At 40.1% G+C, this 22,291-nt stretch overlaps 1 protein-coding gene across 1 annotated transcript in view; it reads right to left on the bottom strand.

Annotated features, from left to right (window-relative positions):
* Nucleotides 1–21,907, bottom strand: part of TANK (TRAF family member associated NFKB activator) — a 29,483-nt gene extending 7,576 nt beyond the window's left edge. Inside the window, exons 1-8 of the mRNA XM_075430308.1 lie at nucleotides 21,800–21,907; nucleotides 21,176–21,309; nucleotides 17,166–17,312; nucleotides 13,833–13,941; nucleotides 12,888–13,000; nucleotides 4,234–4,413; nucleotides 2,679–2,755; nucleotides 369–487 (exon numbers count right to left, since the gene is read on the bottom strand). Coding sequence (XP_075286423.1) covers nucleotides 369–487; nucleotides 2,679–2,755; nucleotides 4,234–4,413; nucleotides 12,888–13,000; nucleotides 13,833–13,941; nucleotides 17,166–17,264 — 697 coding nt within the window. The 5' untranslated portion in view covers nucleotides 17,265–17,312; nucleotides 21,176–21,309; nucleotides 21,800–21,907. The remainder of the gene's footprint in view (nucleotides 1–368; nucleotides 488–2,678; nucleotides 2,756–4,233; nucleotides 4,414–12,887; nucleotides 13,001–13,832; nucleotides 13,942–17,165; nucleotides 17,313–21,175; nucleotides 21,310–21,799) is intronic.
* Between the last annotated feature and the right edge of the window lie 384 nt (nucleotides 21,908–22,291).

The raw sequence follows: 22,291 nt of genomic DNA, 5'->3' as shown, positions 1-22,291 counted from the left end.
CTAGAGACATTCGCAACAGACATCTTCTGAACTGACAGCTAAATTAAAAGCAAGCAAGTGCTGTCATTCACACAGTATGATGGGATATCACATGTAGTAAGTGCCTGCCTCTCACTCCAAGGGACAAAACAATTACAAGAGCCATTGATGTGATGACTGTCTTTCATAGCATGTGATTTGGAGCATTCGTCATAGAATGCCAAAACTGGCGGTGCGTTTTCTTGGTGAGCACCATGTGAACAGACTTGAAAAAGGCAGATGGTAAACAGTGGAAGTACTTCTATGTATGTGTAATTTACAGTATTTTCAAATATAAAGCAAAGCTTTCAAACAGTTGAATCACAATAAGAGCTTAAGTATGATATTACCAGTTTCAGGTTCTGGCTTTATCTTAAATTTACTCAGTTGGTCTGTTTGTTCTCTGGCTAGCATACATATTCGATGACACTCTTCTTTCATGTCATGGAAAATAGTCTCCAGATTCTCCCTGGAAGATCAAAATTGTAAATTAAGGAGTCAGCCAATTCAGCTTGTTGTGACCTTTAATTTAGTCACACCCACAAACCAGAGAAAAACAATAGTGTAAGCTACTTTTCTTGGATACCTTGTTCCTCAACATATGCACACATATTTTTGTTCTCCTCAGTAAAAGCAAGCAGAAAAGGGAAAAGAAAATGTTGTCAAAGAGCTGTTTAGTCATATCATACACACATACATTCAAGCTTAGGGCCTGACCCTGCAAGGACCCCCCCAAATATTCCAGCCTTTACATTTCTTTCAGTTCCCTCATGTATTTTGTGGAACAGCTTATCTTTCACAAGGGTACTGTTTCCGTCTCATTCTAGGGAAAATAAGATGCTGCTGCTGTGAATATTAATTGTTTTCCATTGTCTTCTGTACACTTCAGACTTTGCAGGAGAAGGAACACGCAAGCATTTATTAGTTCCTTCCTTCTCTGTCTACCCGACATTTTGGAGACAGGCTCGTGAACTCATTCCTTCTCTGTTTTATACAATATCACATGATTTTTCCTTTTATGTTAAGGGATGTTTTTAATTATATCTTTTCCAGAGTATCATGTGGACATCTGATATTTAGTTATCTGCCCTGAGAACGGTAAAAATAGTTCTTCATGTTGGTGTGAGTTTTACTTGCCCAAAGGCAAGTATGCCTTTGAATATGCTATTCAGTTGTTGATGCATCCATAAAATTTCATTGTGAAATTTAATAAACTTGTAGTTCTAAGCACAATATAATGGATTTTATAAAATGAACTTCAAGGATGAAAAAGTGAAGTTGGTGACAAACTGGATTTGTGTGCTCTTTTGTATCTTTGTATCAAAAGAGCTCAAAAGGGATTTTTCTTTAATTTAGTGAATTGTTATATGAATAAGCAATAAAAAGGAAAACAATCAGGAGTGTCACAAGCTGTGTTCCTACTTCTGCTGTGCGCTTCTTTTTGAAGACACAAATGCCTCTTTGTATCTCATTTGAAAAAAAAGCCTACAAAAGGAGTGAAAGTTGCTATTGTTAACACATTCTGACCATTTTTCAGGTGTTTTGATAAATAAGAAATTAAAAAAGACTCTCAACACAAGTTTCTAATCAGAACTTTAAAATATACATATGATTAGATGAATCAACCTTAATTTGCTACATATTTGTGATACTATAATCTTACTAGCGCAAGATTACCAGTAATCTTACCAGTCACATACCTCTTTCCAAGAAAACAGTAAAGTAAGGGAACTATTTGAGATGAGGGAGACAGAAGAGAGGTAAAGGTTTTTCGCTTTTTAGATATGAAGCAGTAAAGACAAAAAAGTCTTTATCACATTACAGTTATTTCCTCTCTTTCTTATCATAAAGCAGCAGTGAGTCAGACTGAAGATCCACGTAGTTCACCTAGCCTATGTCTGAGAGTGGCCAAAAGCAGATGCCTAGGCAAAAGTGTAAGACGACAGCAAGAGTTAACCATACTTTTCCCTCATACTCTCCTAGCCTCACCTTGGAGCATTTTCTACTTGACCTTAGCAAAATTGTTAAAAGTGGTTTTACTGCCTATCCTGTGAAAAATGCAAACCTAAGACTTTGGTCAATATTTTTCCCAGAACACTGGCAGAAGAAGGAATACTTGCATAGGAAATATACTGCTTTTGGTCCCTTGGTCATAGCAAGGGCCGGCTGGCTTCAGCTTACAGATAAACCTGGTTTCAAACTCTCTCATTTAGGATGGATCAGGCCAAGAATTATTTCTTTACACCGACTACCAGACCTCCTCCTGGCAGCACAGCAGGCTCCTCTGCTGTACTGCCATCAGTTAATCCATTATGGTTGTACATTCCTGTTCTGAAGAGCTAATGCAATGGAGTTAATGCTTATCCAAGACCCAGCATTAACATCCACTGCTGTGTCGCAGAGAGTTTAACCTCCTGCTGAACCAAGTGGCTATTTTTCTTCCTCCCAACTTATCCCTACATACTTGCAAAGCCCCAGCTATGATTCCACATAGTTGCTGGCTTTATTACCTTCCCACATCGGCTCTTTAACCTCTTCTGTGTCCCCTTCCTACCCTGCCCCCCTTCCATTTTTTAAGGAAAGAGGGAAATAGCTGGTCTTATTTAATAGCAGAAAAGACAATTAAAAGCAAATTTAAAAAATGCTGCAAAAGTATTTACCTTTCAGTCATAGGTGAAATACCAGAGATCTCCTGAGATAATTCAGGCTTATCTGGAACAACTTTCTTACTTTTCACCTTGAAGTAAAATATGAAAATATTGATCACAGGTTAGCATATTAATTTTGCTCTTTGCCCTGATCCTCATATGAATAAAAATGTCATGGGATTCTTCACCTAGTCCCTTCTGGAAGCTCTCAAAACATCCACAAAATGACAAAAGCAGTTTTTTACTGTTTGTGTGAAATTCCTACTTCTAGTTTAACTTAGCAACTCTGTGTGGCATTCCTCTCCTCATACTCCCTTGAAAGGAAGCTGGTCCAAAGAATATTGCTTGACTGTAATTCTGTTTCAGTCATGTATAAGGTAAGATTATGTAATGTGTATAAGCTTTTTAGTGAGGTATCCAGCTATTTTAGCTCTTAAAAATTAATTTATTCACTGAAATTTTCAATGAACACATCACAAGCTAGTATGTCAAGAGTTCTAGCAGGTTTTTAAATAAGTTATTAACTTTGACTACCACCTTGTGGTGTACTCTGGTATTACACAGTTTTGAATCTGCCAGGCATTAAGGAAAGTTTTTGTAATAACTGCAGATAATAAGCGTGCAATAAGCTGCAGTTCCACTAGATCTACATTACCACATGGCCTGGATAGTTCACATGTGCTCCCAATCAGAAACAGAACTTGATCAGATGTCTGCCAAACCAGCTGATATCAATGATACATTGTTTATAATCACAGACTCGTAGCCTACAGGTTTGTTTTACCTTGCACTGAAGTGCAACTGCAGCTCCTGTAGGCACACCTGAGCTGCCTTACACCTAGCAACACCGAATCACACACAGAATGGTGGGGGTTGGAAGGGACCTCTGTGGATCATCTACTCCAGCCCCCCTGCCGAAGCAGGGTCACCTACAGCAGGCTGCACAGGACCTTGTCCAGGTGGGTCTTGAGTATCTCCAGAGAAGGAGACTCCACAACCCATCTGGGGTTACAAATGCTTGCCACAGTAAGTTAAGCTATGCTTGAGCAGTCTAATAGCAAGAACTTATGTGTTGCTGTGCTCTTACCCTTACCTATGTTCACTTTAAATTAGCTAGTTAATATACATTTGCATGGTTATATTCACACTGGTGACTGCACTCTCGCTATCCCACAAGGACAGAATAGCACTATGGATGCTATTCTGTAAAAAAAAAACAAAACAAAACAAAACCAGGGTGGCATAAAAGTGAAAAAAATCAACTCAATCTTTGTAAAAACTCCTAACTGAAAATCATAAAACAGAAATGCTAATCTGGAGTTTTCACAAATACTAAAATTTTAATGACATAATGTAAAAATAATTACACACAAACCAACCAGTATGTATTTAATAGTTTGGTGTTCCCCATGTGCTTTATGTACTTTAATGACATCCTAGTAATTACATAATGCTGGAATTTAAAATCAGTTTCTTAGAATAATTAGTACAAACATGTTTGAAAGAAGTAACAACTTATGAAAGTTTAGTTTTTTTCATTGTATCTCTATCTGGTTTCTTATCTTACCTCCCCTTTATACGTTGGCATCTGTACAGCCTTTTGTGCTTCATTTAATTCTTTCAATTTGCTTTTCAGAGTTCTTATTTTATCTTCTTGGTTGGAAATAATAGATATAAGCTTCCTTTCCTTTTGATTGTTTTTGTCCTCAAGTTGCTTCAACTTCATGCTCTCACTTTCTAACTGTTCCTAAAAAACAATTTTAGAAACTTTGGTACAATTAACACAATCGAGGCTTATGGAATATCATTATTCAGCAGTCTGGAATACTCTAAAATAAGCTTTTGGAACATAAGTAAGGGCCAGTCTTATTTATTGCATTATTAATTTTAAACTGATAGTAAAGACCTTCTACCACTTCTACCACTACATATAGATGTAATTCATCATAGATGATTACTCAAAAGAACTGTATGTTCTGAATTTATGAAAGTCATATTAGTGTTTATAAAAAAATAAAGGCACTCTCTTGGTTCACTTACTATATCATTTACATTAACATTTTATGTACAATATATTGTATGTATACTAATTTCAATCAATCTTAAACAATTTTGAAGAAGATGACATTCTGCAGCTACCTTAATTTTTCAGCAGACCCCAGAATAGAATCACAGAATATCTTGAGTTGGAAAGGACCTATAAGGATCATTGAGTCCAACTACCTGCTCCTCGCAGGACTACCAGAAAGTAAACCATATGACTAAGAGTGTCATCCAGATGCTCTTTGAACAGGCCTGGTGCCATGACCACTTCCTTGGGGAGCCTGTTCCAGTGACCGACCACCCTCTCAGTGAAGAACCTTTTCCTAATGTTCAGGGGATGTTTCTTCCCCTGATGCAGCTTCATTCCACTTCCTTGTGTCCTGTTGCTGGTCATCAGAGAGAGGAGATGAGCACCTCCCACTCTGCTGCCCCCCCCCCCGAAGAAGTTAAGACTGCAATAAGGTCACCCCTCAGCCTTGTCTTCTCCAAGCCTGGAACAAACTAAGTGACCTCAGCCACTCCTCGTAAGTCTTGCCCTGTGACCTTTCACCACCTTGGTTACCCTCCTCTGGACACACTCTAATAGTTTGATGTCCTTCTTACATTGAGGCATGCAAAACTGCACACAGTACTTGAGGTGGGGCTGGACCTGTGCGGTGTAGAGTGGGACAATCACCTCCCTCGACTGGCTAGCTATGCTGGGCTTGATGCACCCCAGGACACGGTTGGCCCTTTTGGCTGCCAGGGCACACTGTTGGCTCCTACTCAAATTGCCATCAACTCAAACCCCCAGATCTCTTTCCACAGAGCCACTCTCCCGCGTTTTGCCTCCCAATTTGTATGTATAACCAGGATTACATTGCAAATATAGCAATGCTATAAAGATTTGTGAAATAAAAAGCAGTGGCTGGCCCCAATTTACCCATCTGGTAATTCATGGAATTTTTATGTATGTGGGCTTTTTGGTGGAATGAAGAAGAATATAACAAACAATTTTTTTTAATATGCACAAAGATAGTCATGGATAATTTTGAAGAAACAACCTATGGTTAAAAATTGTTGCTATGACAACCTTACAGTTGTCAGTTTACAAAATCTATAGGAACACTTATCTTGAACTGAACACAAGCAGTGGCCTGAAGCCCCATGTCTGGCTCTGCAAGAGAAGTAAGCCCAAGGGTTAACTCTGCAAGAAGTAGTGTAAATGAAAGTCAGTAAGATAGTCTGTAGACAGGTCGGGCAAGGTGGACAGGAAAGAAGCAAATAAGCACCTGTTCAAGAACATTTGTTTTATTTACAAATGTGACCTAAATAAGGTGAGGTTGTGCATCTGGAGATTAGGTAGACAGGGGCTAATTGACTAGACAAGAACAGCCATGCAGTGCTGTGTCCAGAGCCCCTCTACAGAGACACCAGGTGGTTAAGCACGGATGTGTGTATCTGCAGCTGATAAAACAGTTTAGCCTCAAAAGTTATGCTAGCTGGATAAAATACCCACAGCAAAATAGCTTTGAAAGCTTTGGGTTTTTTTGGTTAGTTTCAATTATGACTTTAAACAGTAAACCTATGAGTAAGAGCTTCAATTCAATTCCAGACTTGAGTGGTGCTCAGGGATCCACATCAAGCCTCTTCTACCCAGTGGGTTCAAAACATTGTCTAAAAATGGGACGTTTCTATCCCAGCAAAACTCCTCTCTCACCATCATCTGCAGATCTTACATATCCCATCCTTTCAACCTTTGAGCTGACAAGGTATTTCTGCTTTAGGTGTTGCTAACTTCCCGAATCCTAACCCTTCTTCCATGCTTTGCACTTCTGGCAGGTGGTGTGGGGAATATATGTATAGTCCTAGGACAGATCATGAAATACTTTCTATACTCTTCTAGTGTGGAATCTGTATACATCATGGTGCATAAGAATCCAGGGAGGCAGATAAGAAAAAAAAATCCAGACACAAAAAGCAAAAGATAAAAACAGGAGAAAGATTTTTTTTTTTTTTTTTTAAATATAGTTCTGGAAAAAACAACCAAACAAGAAGACTGAAGATTTTAGGCATACACCATCTTTTATGGCTGTTGCTACAGCAGCTAGATTTCATTTTCTCAGATGGCACAACAAGAACACAAGGAAGAATTACAGTACTATGAGGCACAGAAAGTTCAAAGCAAGTTAAGGAAGTATCTGATGCATGAGAAAAGACAATCATATCAAGTGATGCGGGAAAAAATAACAATTTATATTAAGAGGAGATGGAGACATGCATTAAAGTATTCTTAACAGAGCTGAACATACTTTGAAGGAAGTTACAGCAGGGCCAGATGCTGGGCATTTTACAACTATATACTTTTTCTGTTCTTTAAAGACTACAAAGTCACAGTAGCTTTAGTATGGGGAACGGCTTTTTGCCATTCCAGGAATGGGAAGGCAGTGATAATCTATGGTGTGGGTTCGCAGACCCCAAGCTACCACTGAGTCATTATTTGGTCACAGAGTTCCCAAACATTCCATGGTCAAATTCCATTTCCCATTTAAAAAGCCAACGGGATGCAGTTTCTCCTGGATTTTCCTTTGAAAATTATTTGCTGGAAACAAACACCTAGGGAAAAACTTATGTTCAAACACAACACTTGCCCTTGAAGAACAACTCCATCTTAAGGACAGTAAAATAACTCACTAAACCTGTGATACAGTATTGATCTGCAGAGACATAATTTATCTGTTTGGGACTATTATGGCTCCAAGTAACATGTGGACACTCAAAACAACTGGGGTTATTGTGGTAATGGCCAGTAGTTCTCTTCCATTTCTCCTACATTCTCCTGCAGGAAGCGGGGACAAGATTTAAGCAAGCAGTGAGAAGAGCCACATGGGAACCAGTGTGAGAAGAGTCATGCAACATGTTGCAATAAAGATGTATCAGCACATACTGATGTAAATCACCATTCTTGTGCACTGTCAAGATATCACACCAGGAAAAACACGTAGGAAATGACTACACCTTTTGGGATCTTCCAATAACACAGCCCTTCACAGCTTGATGATCTTAAAGTTTCTAATACTGACTGAGTTCAGGTGTTGACAACAATGTGGTAACATCTGTAAACTGGTTGAAGTTTATAAAGCCAATGCCATGACAAATAAGTATGTCACACAGGTCATACCTGTTCAGTTAAGTACTTGGCCACACAATGTATCTTTTAAGCATGCTGGTATTAGCAGCCAGCGAAGAGGTTACATCTGTATTATCAACAGATCAATGTCTTTCCTTTTGGAGAGGCTTTATAGGATCAAAGGATAATTCAAGTTGGAACGGACCTCAAGGGTTTTCTATCTTGTAACCACAGCAGGGTCAGTTACAATGTCTGATCAGGTTAGGAAGTTTGGTCTTGAATTCCCGAAGCATGGAGCCTGTGCAACCTCTCCAGGCAACCTTTTCCAGTGCCTGGCTGTCCTCATGGTGAAAAGTTCTCCCTTTTATGTCCAGTCTGAACCTTTCATGTTTCAACTGCCCCTTGTCTCTCATCCTCTTGCCACGCACCACCATCAAGAGTCTGGCTCCATCTGCCAATGTAGGTACTGGAAAGATGCCAGCTTCCCCTGAAGCCATCTCTTCTCCAGGCTGGACAAGTCCAGTTTCTGCAGCTTCTTCTCATGGGGTATGTACTCCAGCCCCCAACTATGTCAGTGGGGCCTCTGCTAAACTCACTCTAGTTTATCAGTGTCTCTCCTGTACTGGAGGTCCCCAAACTGGATGTAGTATTCTAGATGCAGTCCCATGAATGATGAATAGCGGGAGATACTTGCTTCCCCAGGTGTGCTAGCTGTGTTCCTGTTAATACAGCCTAGGAAGCTGTTGCCCTCCTCTTCTGCCAGGACACATGGCTGGTTCATGTTCAGCTTGCTGTCTAACAAGACCCCAGCTCCTTTCCAGCAGAGCTGCTCCACAGCCAGTCTGTCCCCAGACTGCACTGCTGCAAAGGCAGGTTCTTTTATTTTTCAATGAAGTGCGCTATAATGGCCTGTTTCAGTGGCTTCCTTGAATAAACAAACTGGTTTCAAGGAAAAATACGATTCAGCTGATGAACTACTGTAAGTAGTCTCAGGGAGTATTAACCGTAACTCTTAACAGTTTAACCACAAACTCTTCTTTATTATTGGGTAGAGACAGCTTAAACAGATGAAGGAATGAGAGAAAAGGCTCTTGATACCAGAATTCCTTTTATCAGGTAGCAGGGCCTAACTTATTCTCACTGCATAGATCATACCAGCAGCAAAGAACAGCTAAGTGTGTAAAATTGTCAGCTAGCATAAAATCATGAAGTACAGCTTTCTTTGCATCAAAGATAGGAAACAAAGGGACACTAGAGAAGCTGGTATTGACTGGAACACACAACTCTATAAGACTGCTGCAGTAGCTGCTCTTACTTACTTCAGTCGTTTTAGGATCGTAATTTTGAGCACAAAGATGACTACCATACATCTGCCATACCTCTGCTTATGTCCTGCACAAAAAAAACCTAAACATTTATTGAAGGATGAACAGTTTTGTACAGCATATGCATCATTCATTCCTGATATAGTTTCTCCCTCTTTTTCATGGCACAGGAAATTCCGATCAACGAACTCCACATGGTGTTTAATACTGAGGTTCTTGACCCAGGAAAGTATGAACATGAGCATGTTTTCTTGTCACAGGTATTAACTTTAGTTTCATGTTCTATGGAGTTTACAAGGATTCTGTGTCTGACTTCATTAAAAATAGCATGCAGAAGAAGGTTTACTTGACATTGCCTAATCTCACTTACTACAGTTTTCTGTTTGCTGGGCAGCTTTGGCTCTAAAATAGTGACTTGATCCACATTCTTCCTAGTTAATCAAGTTTAGCCAGGCTGTATTCAAAAACAGGCAGCAATTTAGGTCCCTTTGTTCTCCTCAAGCAGGGAACTGATGAAATCTGATAATCTTGTATATAGTTTGGTAGTGACCACCAATCCAATCCACTGACCTCTTTCAGCAAAGATGAATGTGAACAAACAACCCCCCCCATTTTATGACACACTGGCAACAGAATTTGACAGCAGGAAGTAAAATACACAGGTATGACCACATTTTAGAAAACACAGAAAAGCTAACCCCTCCTTCATTTTAAACCTCTGAAATTCAATCTCTAACCATACACCTGTAACAATCAATCCGGGATTTCTATTAACTTTACTGGAGGACAGAATATAGTCCACTGAGAAATCCCACTGGACATAACAAAAGACAGTTTCAATAGGTATGGATAAACCCAGGCACCTCCAGCCACAGGAGAGACTCTGAGCTTCAAGGAAGGACAGTAAGAAACAGCAACACTTTAACTTACAGACCATAATCATAATTTGTTATCTGGAACTGTACATTTTGCAAGCCTGAAATTTTTGGTGGAGAAGTAGAATAAAGCAGTTAACGCAACAGAGGACAATGGCTGCAAACATAATTTATTTGGTTTGGAGCAGAATGAGTGTAGAATATGATCACAAAAATACAGGCTTTCTAATAGAATATTCAAGCTTCCAAATTTGAATAGCTGAAAAAGCCAATATTTTACTGAATCAGATACAAGACAACTATACTGGGTCAATGATAGGATGATGGATTTTTGGCTAACAGATGTCAAAATATGATGTCTATGGAAAAGTATGAGAAAACAGGAGGTATTCATGATACATCCTCCAATAAATTCCCAGACCTTCTTAGTAATAGTTTCTATATATTTATTAACTCTCAACAGATTTCTCTTCCATGAAGTTGTCCAATTTTCCCCTGAAGCAGGAAGCTCCGCTGGTTGACTACCTATCATGTGAAGAATCAGCTCCTTTAGCTTTTTTTCTTTTTAACATGGTACATCAACTTTTTTTTTTTTTAACTTCATTTATTCAGAAAGACACAGAAGTGGGAACTCTTAGGTTAACTTGGTATAGTCCTGGTGATTTGCTACTGTTCGTTTTCCCCAACTTGTTCCATACCTTCGTTCTATGCAGTTTTCCTTTTTATCCATCACACATCAAAAGTTCTACATTTAAAAAGTGCAAAAACTGGAGCTGCCATAAAAGCATATAAAGCATTTATCACAATACAATTAACTTTCCATCATCTTCAACAGGAAGTTGGGGTTATATGTTTCTCTTCCCCCAGGTTTATTCAATAAAATGAGGACTTGGGTACAGAGACTGCTCTGGATCTCCACTCATAGCCAGCCCATGAATGGCATGGCCAAGACACAGCCAGAGCAAACAGCAGTGTGTGTACCTCTGTTGTGCTGCCTGGACATCTTTGTATCACTCTTGCCAGGTTAGCAAAAGCTTACTAGGCACAACACCAAATATTAGGGTACTCCTGGTATTTGTTCCCAAATCTCATAATCCCTACGAAATCAGAAGGATGGTGCAGAGATAGCCATGTGCCTCTGCAGAAGCCAGCCTTGGTCCAGTCACATGTGTTTTTGTCAAGTTCCAGCCTTTCAACACTTAGAGAGCTACTACACTCCCAATAACAGGAACACAGAGTAGGCTGGGTCAACCTGACTTTGCATGGGTCTAGGTCTCTACTGATCCCCTCTGAAAAGACCTTATTTGTATAGCACTGTGCCTGGGTTCAAATGCAGACTGTATAGCTAATAGTTGATTCTGCATGGAGTTATACTAGAAATCTTTCTGTTCATGGCACAGATGAAACAAAATCCAGATGAATTACCTATTGCTGAGAGGTAACTGCAATAACTGACTACTCAAAAAAATGCAGATAGACAAATAATTTACATTCTGTTAAGAAAACAGCCCCTGAAATAATGATTCCAGCTTCTCATGCATTGCCTGTAATCTTCTGTATAGATCACATAATTTCTCAGTGTTTCCCCATATGAGAAGAGCAGGTAACACACCTTCCTTTCTCCTACTCATTATATGACTAAGTTACTTAAAGCTATTGTCCTTGAGCAAGCATTCAGAAACAAGAGTATGAAATACTACATTTGGTCAGGTCTCCATGTGCAACCGTAAGGCATAATTTTTATTCAACTCAAGACAGAGAAATGCAAAAATATGGAAAGATGTTCCATCAAAGAATTAACCCTTCACCTGTGTTGTACTCCAAATAAATGCAAAGATTAGGAAACAAATGATGTATTGTGATTACAGATTCTAGTGTAGAAAAAATTACATAAATACTTTTTTTAAATAAAAAAGGAGCATATATAAATCTTTGGTAACAGTGTGTTTAAATTTTTTGCAAAGGCTTAGTCTCAAATAAGATTCCTTCAAGATAATTAATCAAGCATCAGTAATCCAATGAAATGTCTCTGAATTTAGCATAATTAATTTGTTTGTAGCTCAGGTCTAGGAAACAAATCCCGAAATTAATTATTTTTAAATCCAATACCTGATTTTGTATAAGGGCCTTTTAATGACCCTTACAGGGTCCCTGCTACGGAGATTCATATTCAAAAATAAGACATTTTATGTTACAAGACAGTTCTCAAAAACCACAGTAGGATGACTTAGGATAAGAACAATGCAACTTTGTGCGTCTCTGTCACTGTCTTTGCTCAATATGCAGAATCCATTCAAGGTATTTCCCATCTATTCTGCACTATTGCTTTACTCGTACTCCTGTTACTCCCAGCAGGCTGTAGTGAAAATGTCAGTGTTACTTCGGTGAAGAGGGGCAGAAGAAACACTGTATTAAAACTGGCTATTTACAAAACCAAACATATCATCAGCGTCTCCAGAGCAGTGAATAGTTCACTTTCCACTCCCTCACTTTTTGAGTGCAGATTCTCCATTTCTTGCAGAAATACACAGACTGGTTGCAATGTGAAAAGCTCTTGTGAGAGAAAAAGCAAGCCACTTCCTGACCACTGGTTTTGGCAGGTTAAGAAATAAATAAGCATCAAGTTCCTACTTTCTGATCAAAACTATTCTAGGTTGCTCGATGGCCAAACAGCAACCGCACTGGGAAGGATCAAGGTTCACCTAAGTAGACTGCAGTGGCACAACACTCATGCACTTCAGGTGAGGATCTTGTATTACAAGTGCAATTCAAAGGCACCGGTGAAAATCTCACTTATCTCTTTAGGTTCTCATAGTATAATCACAGCACAGATCCGATCTTACGTTAAACATACTGCAGGTGACCATACCTTTAAGAGTTTTTCTCTTTGCTTTGCTACGTTCAGTTTTTCAGAGAGCTGGCTGAAAGATAAGTTGGAGGTTTCAATGTCTTCATGCATCAGAATGTAGGGATGTGCATTACCTTAAAAAAAAACACAAGCCCAGCTGATTGTCACTGCATTTTCCCCCTGCCAGTTTCTAAGTACAAGTTAAATTAAAAAAAAGTAGGCTTATGTTAACTTCTTTATATTCTTTGAGGAAGCCTTCATTTTAAACAAGCAAGAGAAGTCCAGTTCTGTGCTCAGAGACAAGGCGAAACTAAACCAGCAACAAAGAATGTACATGTACTCATAAAAATAAGAGCCAACCACTTTACTAGTATTTATGAAAACCAGGAGTGTTAGGCTAGTGTGAATAAATATTTAATGAGCATGGCAGATTAACACATGGTAACTTTGACTCTTTTCTCTTATCTGTGTAATACAGTTAAACAGTGGCAAATTTTCCATAAATTTGAAAGAGAATTACCTATTTATAAAGCTTCGGTTATCCAATAAGATTAGTAGCACAAGCCTCGTCTAACATAAAAGACATATAACCATAGCACTCACATCTAGAACAACCTATGAGCTAAACTTATTAACAGGTTATTATAAAGTTAGTATGTAACAATTCTGGTTTTAATTCTAGTGAATGATTTGAACCCGTATTTTCATAACTTTTATTGGCTTCAGTGTAAGTAGGTTCTTCATCTAAAGAAAATCTCACCATTTCTTGAAGAGGATAGACCTCAGAAGTGTTGCATTTTATAAACAGATTTTGAAACTGCACATTTGCGTTAACTCTCACGTTCACAGAAAAGTATGATACTGCTTTGAGAGATGTATATTGTAAAAACTGAAGGAAAAAAGTCAGAACTATTCATCAATGCAACACAGCATAGAAAGAAATAACGTGAAAACTGGAGTACGTACCTCTATTAGCATTCAGAGCAGCTAACTGTGATTTCAGTTTTGCAATAATGCTGTTCTGAAGTTCTATCTTTTCCTGCTGTTCACGTATTTGCTGCATGTAGTTTTCTGTCTGCAGATATAATTTATATTAGCATTAATCTTATTCTGTTTTGACTAGTGGTCTCCTATTTGGTATATAAAAAGCAGCTCTGAATTTTAAAGGTAACTGTAGTTGTGGACCTCTGCGTGAAAACCCAACTACAGTCCCCGTTGACAAGTCAGTATTTTTGAGACTGCACTGATTAGAAAAGGTATTATAGAAAATAAATCCTGATTTTCAGTAACTGTTTCAGCTGTGGCAGTTCTAAAGGATAGGATAACTTTTAAGTTAGGATTCTTTATTCACAGACATAGAACACATCAGGTCGAAAAGCAAAATTTTAGTATTCTTCAGAACGCTGGTCAGTTAGCTATAGAAAGATGTAATTTTCTTCCCCCATATTTTGTAACAAATAAATTATATGAAAAAAAGCTTTTAAAAGATTAAGACTTTAAATGGAAAACAACAATATTGTTTATTTCATACAACAGATATTTCGTAAAAAACTTTAATTACCTATGAAAAGAGTTTTGCCCGTTCCTTTGAATGCAGCAGACTTGTTTTTCTAACCTAGAAAACGGGGAGGGGGAAGCAAGCAAGAAGCCCCATTCTTCATCTAGATACACTCCATCTCATGCTATAAACGGGCCATACAGAGCCTAGCAAGACTGCTCACATTTCACCAAAGTATAAATATCGTTAGACAGACAGCTAATTGAGCAAATGGTCACATGGCAGGAGGATGCTAATATTCAAAACCTATTATTTCATTAGCACATGCCTAATGTTCCAATTACAGTAGTGTGAAAAATAAGCAAGAAAACTTGTGAAGTCCCAGCAAGGAAACTTACAGGATTGCACTGATTTTTTCTAAAATTAAGAATATGTCTGTTACTGAACAGGTCATGACCTGGGACAAGACTAGGCATTGTTTTCATACCTATTCATAATTTATCCATACTGCTATATAATATTTCTCAAATCTCCATCAGATTTAAATTCCACATACTCCTAATGCCCAATGTGTTTGTCTGTAAAGCAGGCAGGAAAAAATCCAGAAGTAAAATTTATTTTAAAAGGCCAAGTAGTAGTTGTACTATGAGAGTTTATTTAAAAAAAACCAAAACCAAACCCACAGTGATCAAAGAGCAGTGCACTCCAGCAGCTATAAGAGACCTCATGAAGCAGAAAAATCACTGAGAACCAAATTGAAAATGTACAACAGCAATGTCTTGTCAACACTTCTGTACAGAGCACAGACATGACAGCTAAAACAGACAGAAGAGAAGATGCTTTTGACAGCCAGTGTGCACAAATTATTCCTTGAGTCAGATGGCAGCAACAAGTTACCAACTAGAAGATCTGCATGACAACCAACCATCCATCTGTATCAAACACCATCTGGCCGAGATGACTCTGGCTTCTGTGTGCTTGACATGGCTCCCAGCTCTAGAGACTGGCAAAACAAGTGGCCTATCGGTAACTTAAGTAGTAAACTGTTAACAACAGAATGGTGGACAATCCAAAAACGTGTGAAGGCCACACAATGAACAGAGGAAGTTACTAGAGCAAAGCACTGTACAAAGGTCATTCAAAAACCAGAAGTTTGGTTAAAAAAACCTGAAAAAACACAAACAACAAAACCTCAGCTAATTGTAGTATCAAGTCCTCTTGAAAAAACCACTTTTATTCTCTTTCAAAGTCATGAAATCCAACTACTGAAAGTTTGATTAGGACAAAGATTTGAACTGGTAGCAATCCTTTATAAAAGGCTTTCGTTTCTAATTTCTGAGCCAGAGAAAAATACAGAGAGAAATCCTGCAAGCATTTAGTTCACTTAACACTGATGATCTCACACACTTCTTTGGTTTTCTTCCATAGACTTGAGAAGGGCTGTCTGACCTTGTACTTGATGTCTTGTTTCTTGGGCAGAAGTTTCTCTGATGCACTTCTTAGACGTCTTTCCCAACCTTAACAATTCTATGATTCTATGACCCAGGAGTATTAACTTGACGGGTTTTCTTTCAAATAATTAATTGGTCATCATGAGACACAATTAAAAAAAACCCCAAACAATCTAAAATGTGTTGCCTTTTGTTAAGTTAGTTGCAAGTCAGCACAAAATGTATTGGCATGCTGCTTGTGCTTGTTAAGTACAGCAAATGCCACAAAGTTGCACCAGCACCACTGCAACAGACTATGAACAGAGATGGACTGCACAGTGGATGATTGCACACGACTGACTTGTTACCTGTTCTGCGGTGCTTTGGCTAGTTTATTTTGTCATGCAAGGGGATGGCAAGATTGTGCCCAGATATCAAAATATTCTCTAGATGACCATTCCCTGCTCCCTGTCCTAATGCTGCTTCCATAACTTGGCACCGAGTATGGCTCATCTGCCCCTGAATGAAGTCCCAGCGTACCAGTTCTATGGAAGTATCAGAAAGTCCTGTAGCATCAAAACCATTCAAGCCTTCCTATAACAGAGGTTCCATTTCTGGGCAGAATATGCACGATAAAAACAGTATTACAAAGCTCAAAGCTGCTAGCTTTGCAATCTGCTGGCACACATGATAAGAAGTCCTAAAAGAGGTTTGGCTGAAGTAATGTCTTCTACCACAGACTAAGCAGAGATTCAAAGGTGCTCCTTACTGGTCAGGATGCCTCCAGATTTTCTGTTACTTCCTAATTAAAGAATAATTGTATACATTTTTTAAAAAATCAATACTTATTCTAATAATTTTAAGGTAAGCTTGCTGTGTTTCAATACACAAACTCTGTTGTGCTAATAGCTTTCACAGTGCTCAACATATTGGAGTCTTTGACCTTTACATCAAGTAAACTAGTAATTCATATGGCATATCTTCCTATTAACACAACAATTATTTAAGCTATTTACATTAATAATTTAAAAAGTAATTTTTTAATAAAAGCAAAACAAATTTCAAAAAGTACTTTGTTAAAGCTAGGTAAATTTTATATACATCTTTGCTGTTTACATTGAAAGACTTCATTAATCCTCCAAAACAGACAACACTCTTCTCACCTTTAAAACTACAAAAAAATTAAAGGTTGAGAAAACCTGAAACCCACCTACTACATTCACAGCCTAATGAGTTACTCTGCCTGGTGTCATAATGGCCAGTTCAAACTTTAACAGATGCACTACAGCACGCAGAGCTAAAGTGAAACTGAAATTTGTATGTCCATGGGAAGCATGGCTTTAAAGATACAATTCAGAACCCATCACGTACTTTTTGCTGTAGTTCTTTCACAGCATGGTCCCTATCCATGCATGCTTGTCGGTAGGCTTCATAAGCTTTGTTAAGCTGCTCTCCAATGTTTTTGTCCATAATTCCCAACGTTGTTTCATCACTGAAAAGATGGTCAAGTTAACAGACCTGAAAAGTAATCAGAAGAAAAAAAAGAGACAATGCTAAGGAACAGAAGCATGTAACTAAAAACACATATAACATGACTTGTATTAATATCAAATTCAAGTAATATGTGCAGTATGTTTGAGCATTAACTCACACAATAGTTTGAACTATAGCTCTGCTCACCTTAACATTTATGTCCAAGTATAGGTTTAAACGAAATCCAAATAAAAGCAGGTTCACTCTGAATCAAAGTCTGGATGTACAGAATGTGTAAACATACGTGTAGTTACAGTGTTTGAGGACTGGGACTTACAATTGGTGCAGATCACCAGTTACCTGATTTTATGACATTCCAAGCAGTTTAATGTTTAGTGAATTGTGAAATAACAGAAAGCATTGAAAAAAACCAAAACAAAACTCAGCTTTTGGCATTAAGTAATAAAAAGATAATAAAGAGCTCAAAAACACTAAGTCACAGGGACCTGCCCTATGCCATATTTGAAAATGGCAACACAAGCAACACTACAACTTGAATTAAAACATGTTTTATATAAAAATCAGTAAAATCAACCAGTAAGAACTAGCAAGACTCAGACCTTTCACACTACACTATCAGCTTTTTTACACTCTGTGAACAATTTCAGTAACAACTCCTGAAACTACAATTCATGAACTTTGACACATAAGACTACAGCACTATTAATTGTCACAGACTTCAACTTCAGGATAGAGTGAACTTCGCAAACACAGGTCCTTTGCTTCTATGGTAGCACATGACCTGAATTTTAAGATAAAAATTTATCATAATGTAAGTCCAAGTCCAGTAGACAATAGGTTAGTGAAGTCTCAAAAAATACCCCAAAGTACCACCATTAAGGTAAAAAAAAGCCAAATCAAATCAATAATTCACATCTCCTCTCCTGACATTTAAAGCGTGGTTACCTCACAGTACACAGTATGGACTGCCACTATCATCTCTCACCATCTTCTGGGATTATGCATAAATCACAGATACTATTAAGAAAAATGGTACAGTCAGAAAAGGATAAGCCAAGCAAGAAGGGTATGAGGATAACTTGTCTTGGACCCTGGCCAAAATGTGGAGGATTGCAACTTGAAGCTTTTGTTCATGTTTTCTTGCTCTTGAGTATCTTCCATATCATAAAGCCTGAATACAGAAATGTGGTTTCACTTTCCTAGAAGGTGCAGCAGACTGCTGTATGGATGTCGCACCTTTTTGTCCTGCAAACTTTATTTTAATGATATGTGCGTACTGCAAAAGCACTTGTACCTCAACTCCAGCATGGCTGTGCTTTATTAGTGGCAGCATGAATTCTTTAACAGCTTGGAAACATTTACAGATCCTGTGATGTAACAAGTACTACTGAAATCCAAGTTTGTAAGTTTTGTGTTAAACGCCTACATTGTTTCATAGGAAAGGTTTGGGGTTTTGTTTGTTTATTTGTTCGTTTTGGTGGGGTTTTTTTCCTAAATACCAGTTCAGTCTGTCTCAAAGCACTGTTAGCAACACAGGCTACTCCATCCACCCCCTTCCTCTCCCAAAGAGCATCCCTCCACTAACTGGAATATTCACTCTAGTACCTGAGGCACATCCTTAAATAAACGGGTAGGCTTTTTTCCAGTTTCAGATGAAGGACTGTTATGTAATTCAATGAATAAAATCAGGTATTACAGCTGACTGCAGGGGCGGGCACTAAACTGCAGAAGGGTATTGTTATGGCTGGAAGTGATTGAAAGTGTGCTCTCATATTCTTTAAAAACTTGCAGTGTTGGCACAGATGTTGATTTTGTACTTTTCTGCAATTCTCCAGAGACACTTGTAATAATTTACCTAGTAAATGATTGTGTCTTGTACATATAAAAGATAACTTCAAAAAATGAGTACAATGGGATTTAAAAGACTGTGTTCAGCTTCTATTAGAAGTAACGGAGTTCAGCTCCATACGACTCAGAGTTCACAGAAAATGAAGGCATTAATTTCATTCATGCAAGTTGAAATTTCAATTTAAAAAACAGTATTTAAAATTTATACCTAACTTCCAATATTTTACTTACTGATTGATTGAGACTGCGAGTATTAACGAAGAGTTCTTCTCTTATCTGGACTGCTGGTACCAAAAGTAATTGATCCAACAGGCAGAATTGTAGCACTGCACTCAATTTTCTACTTGGTAGGGAAAAATAAGGAGCATGGTAGCTAATTTACTGGTAGCTCCCTAAAATCCAGACTCCATGCAGTAAGACAGGGCAATAAAAGTCACTACTAGTGACACTTTAAGATGGAACTGTAACTAGAAGAATTGGTCTTATATTCCCTCATACCCTAGACACTCATTTCTGATTCCACCTCACCTTTCCCTTTCTTCCAGCACAAGCAGCCTTACCATAAACTGTATCAGCAAACCAATCCAGCTTAAAACTAAATGCTAAAGGTATTTTTGCTGTATTAGTTCTAATGCAGATCAGCTCCACAGACCACTTCAAAATGGCACAAGGAAGCCAGCACAGGAGCAGAAAACATCAGCAAAAGGTAGACAGAACTCCTGTGTTCAATGGCAGCATTGGCTCTGAAACTGTAACATGAAGTCACAGCTGTGCAACAGCGATGTAAGTCTACACTGCCACAGAAAAGGGCACTCCTGCCTTACACCACCTCTGGCCATGTATTTTTTGCCACTTACTTGTACCAATATTAGCACTTCTGTGCTACACAGTTGGGTATGCTGAAGTAGCTCCCTACTTCCTCAAATAAACAACAAACCCCCTAACAAACAACCCCAAAATTGAAACCGGAGCTAGCTCACTGGGAGGCTGCTGGAGCACCACGACCAACACAAGGCGGCAGTGGGAACATGAGACTAGCCGTGGGCAGGACTGCAGCAGTCTAGATTTAGATTGGATTAAACTACTCTGTAGTCACACCCCGAATTGCCTGCTGCTGGAATAAACAACTGCTTCTTATGTTATCTGTCTCATATCCAGAACTTCTTGAAGTTAGAAAAACTGGCTCCTTTTCCTGCTTCTCCTCCACAGGCATCAATATTTATCAGGGAATTTGCCAACTGTTACTTGTCATTTACTCTTCTCCCTACATCCAGTTAGGAGGAAAAAAAAACACCAACCAACAAAGCTAAAAATAATAATAATAAAAAAACCAACCCCAAAACAAATATCCCCTCTTTTAATCAGGCGTAGTTATGCTAACCATACAGCAGCTAGAACATATTCAGCCCAAAGCTGACGACGCTGATCTTTAGCAACTGACATTGTACATGTTCATTAGATCCTAAAGACTTTCACAGTTATTAACAGCAGTAAGTAGTCGGAACAGATGCAGCACTACAAATTGCTGTGTTTATTCTAACAGGGACAGAATCAGAGAAAGAGACTAGCTTCAGAGTTTGTCTGACGAGGGGGTCCTGCACATGCGAGTACCTGTGAGCGTTACGTTGCGGGAGCTATGGCAATGAGAACTAGAATTGCATCTCTGGGTAAAGACTTGAACACTGCACAACAACTGGGTGTAGGAAATGTGTTAAGACAAACTTTTAAGTAAACAAGCCCAACGAAACCTGCTGATGCTCTTAAAACACTTGTTTGAAATGAGGAACATTTTGCAGATATAGGTGGGAAAAAACCCCAGCAGCAGTAACATGGATTTTCTATGAGTCAAATGCCAAAAAAGCCCCAACACAAAGATGAGCAACACACTGCTGCGTGCATCCTGACATCCCAGCTCCACAGATCGCTCAGGAGACATTCTGAGTTTTCATTGTGCCTCAGAAAACACCTTAAATCCTGAAAAAGTGAGGTTTTAGCTAATCATGTGTATCTACACATCCATCCATAATACACATGCCTACCTCTCCCAGGTTCATACGAGAATATAGATGCCATCCAGCAGCAAGTACTTCTCTACATATCTCTGCTTTCAAAACAGCTTCTTCGATTGAAATATTTTGTAACTTACGCTGCCATCACCTCGGGAACTGGAAACCTGTTGAGGTAATCGTTTGTGAGAGACTGCGAGCTCACCGCACTTTCGGCTTTTCTTTCGTGTGTTTTTTTTTTTCCTTTTTTGTTTAAGGGACAAAATCACCGCTTTGCCCGACTGCGGGACGGGTCGGAATCCCCGCCGCAGCCCCGGATGCAACCGCAGCGTCACGCCCCGGAGCGCCCAGGGAAAGCGACGGCGGCCGCCGGGGTCCCCGCCCGCGCCGCTGCCGCCGCCGCCGCCCCTGGAGCCCGCCCGCCGCCCGCCGCCCCCGCGGCCCTCCCGCGGGCACCGAGAGCGCCTCCGCGCCCCGCTCCCGGAGCCCGGCACAGCGGCGCCGGAGAGGGAACCGGCGTCCCTCGGAGCGGATGGCGGAAGCGCGGCGGGGCCGAGGGCAGGGGCGGCCAGGGAGCCAGACGCCACGGCCCGCACCGCGGCCCCCCGGGCCCAGCGTCCGCCGCTCCCCGCGGGAGGGAGCGGGACTCGGACTTACGAGCGGCTCACGGAGCCCGCGGCCGCTGCTGGCACCGGGCGCCCGCTCCTGGCACCGGGCGCCCGCTCCTGCCCGAGCACCTTAACCCAGGAACCAGAACTGACTTCCTGCCGGGCCTCTCCCCGCCCTGTGACGGGGCGCTGCTGCGCTGCCCGCTGCTCGCCGGGTCGGGTCGGGTCGGGTCGGGACGGGTCGCGCCGGGCCGGGGCCGGGGCCGGGGCCGGGGCCGGGGCCGGGCTGGTGGGCCGCGGCAGCGCGAAGGTGTCCCCTGCGGCCCCGGGCAGGGCCGAGCGTCTGCGGGCTGCGCTCCGGCTGCTGCAGGCGGGCACCCCACCGAAGCGGGACCTGTGCGGCGCGCGAGTTCCGCAAACCCCTTCCGATCGCAGCTTTTCCGTGATCCGGCGGGATCCGTAAATGACAGCACTTACACACTCGTACTTTTCGGAGTCTTTTACTTTTGCAGTCGCTAAGTTGGCATTTCCCCCCCTGCAT

The sequence above is a fragment of the Opisthocomus hoazin genome, chromosome 9, assembly GCF_030867145.1.
Source record: "Opisthocomus hoazin isolate bOpiHoa1 chromosome 9, bOpiHoa1.hap1, whole genome shotgun sequence".
NCBI lineage: Eukaryota > Metazoa > Chordata > Aves > Opisthocomiformes > Opisthocomidae > Opisthocomus > Opisthocomus hoazin.
This window is presented reverse-complemented; position numbering and strand designations above follow the sequence as displayed.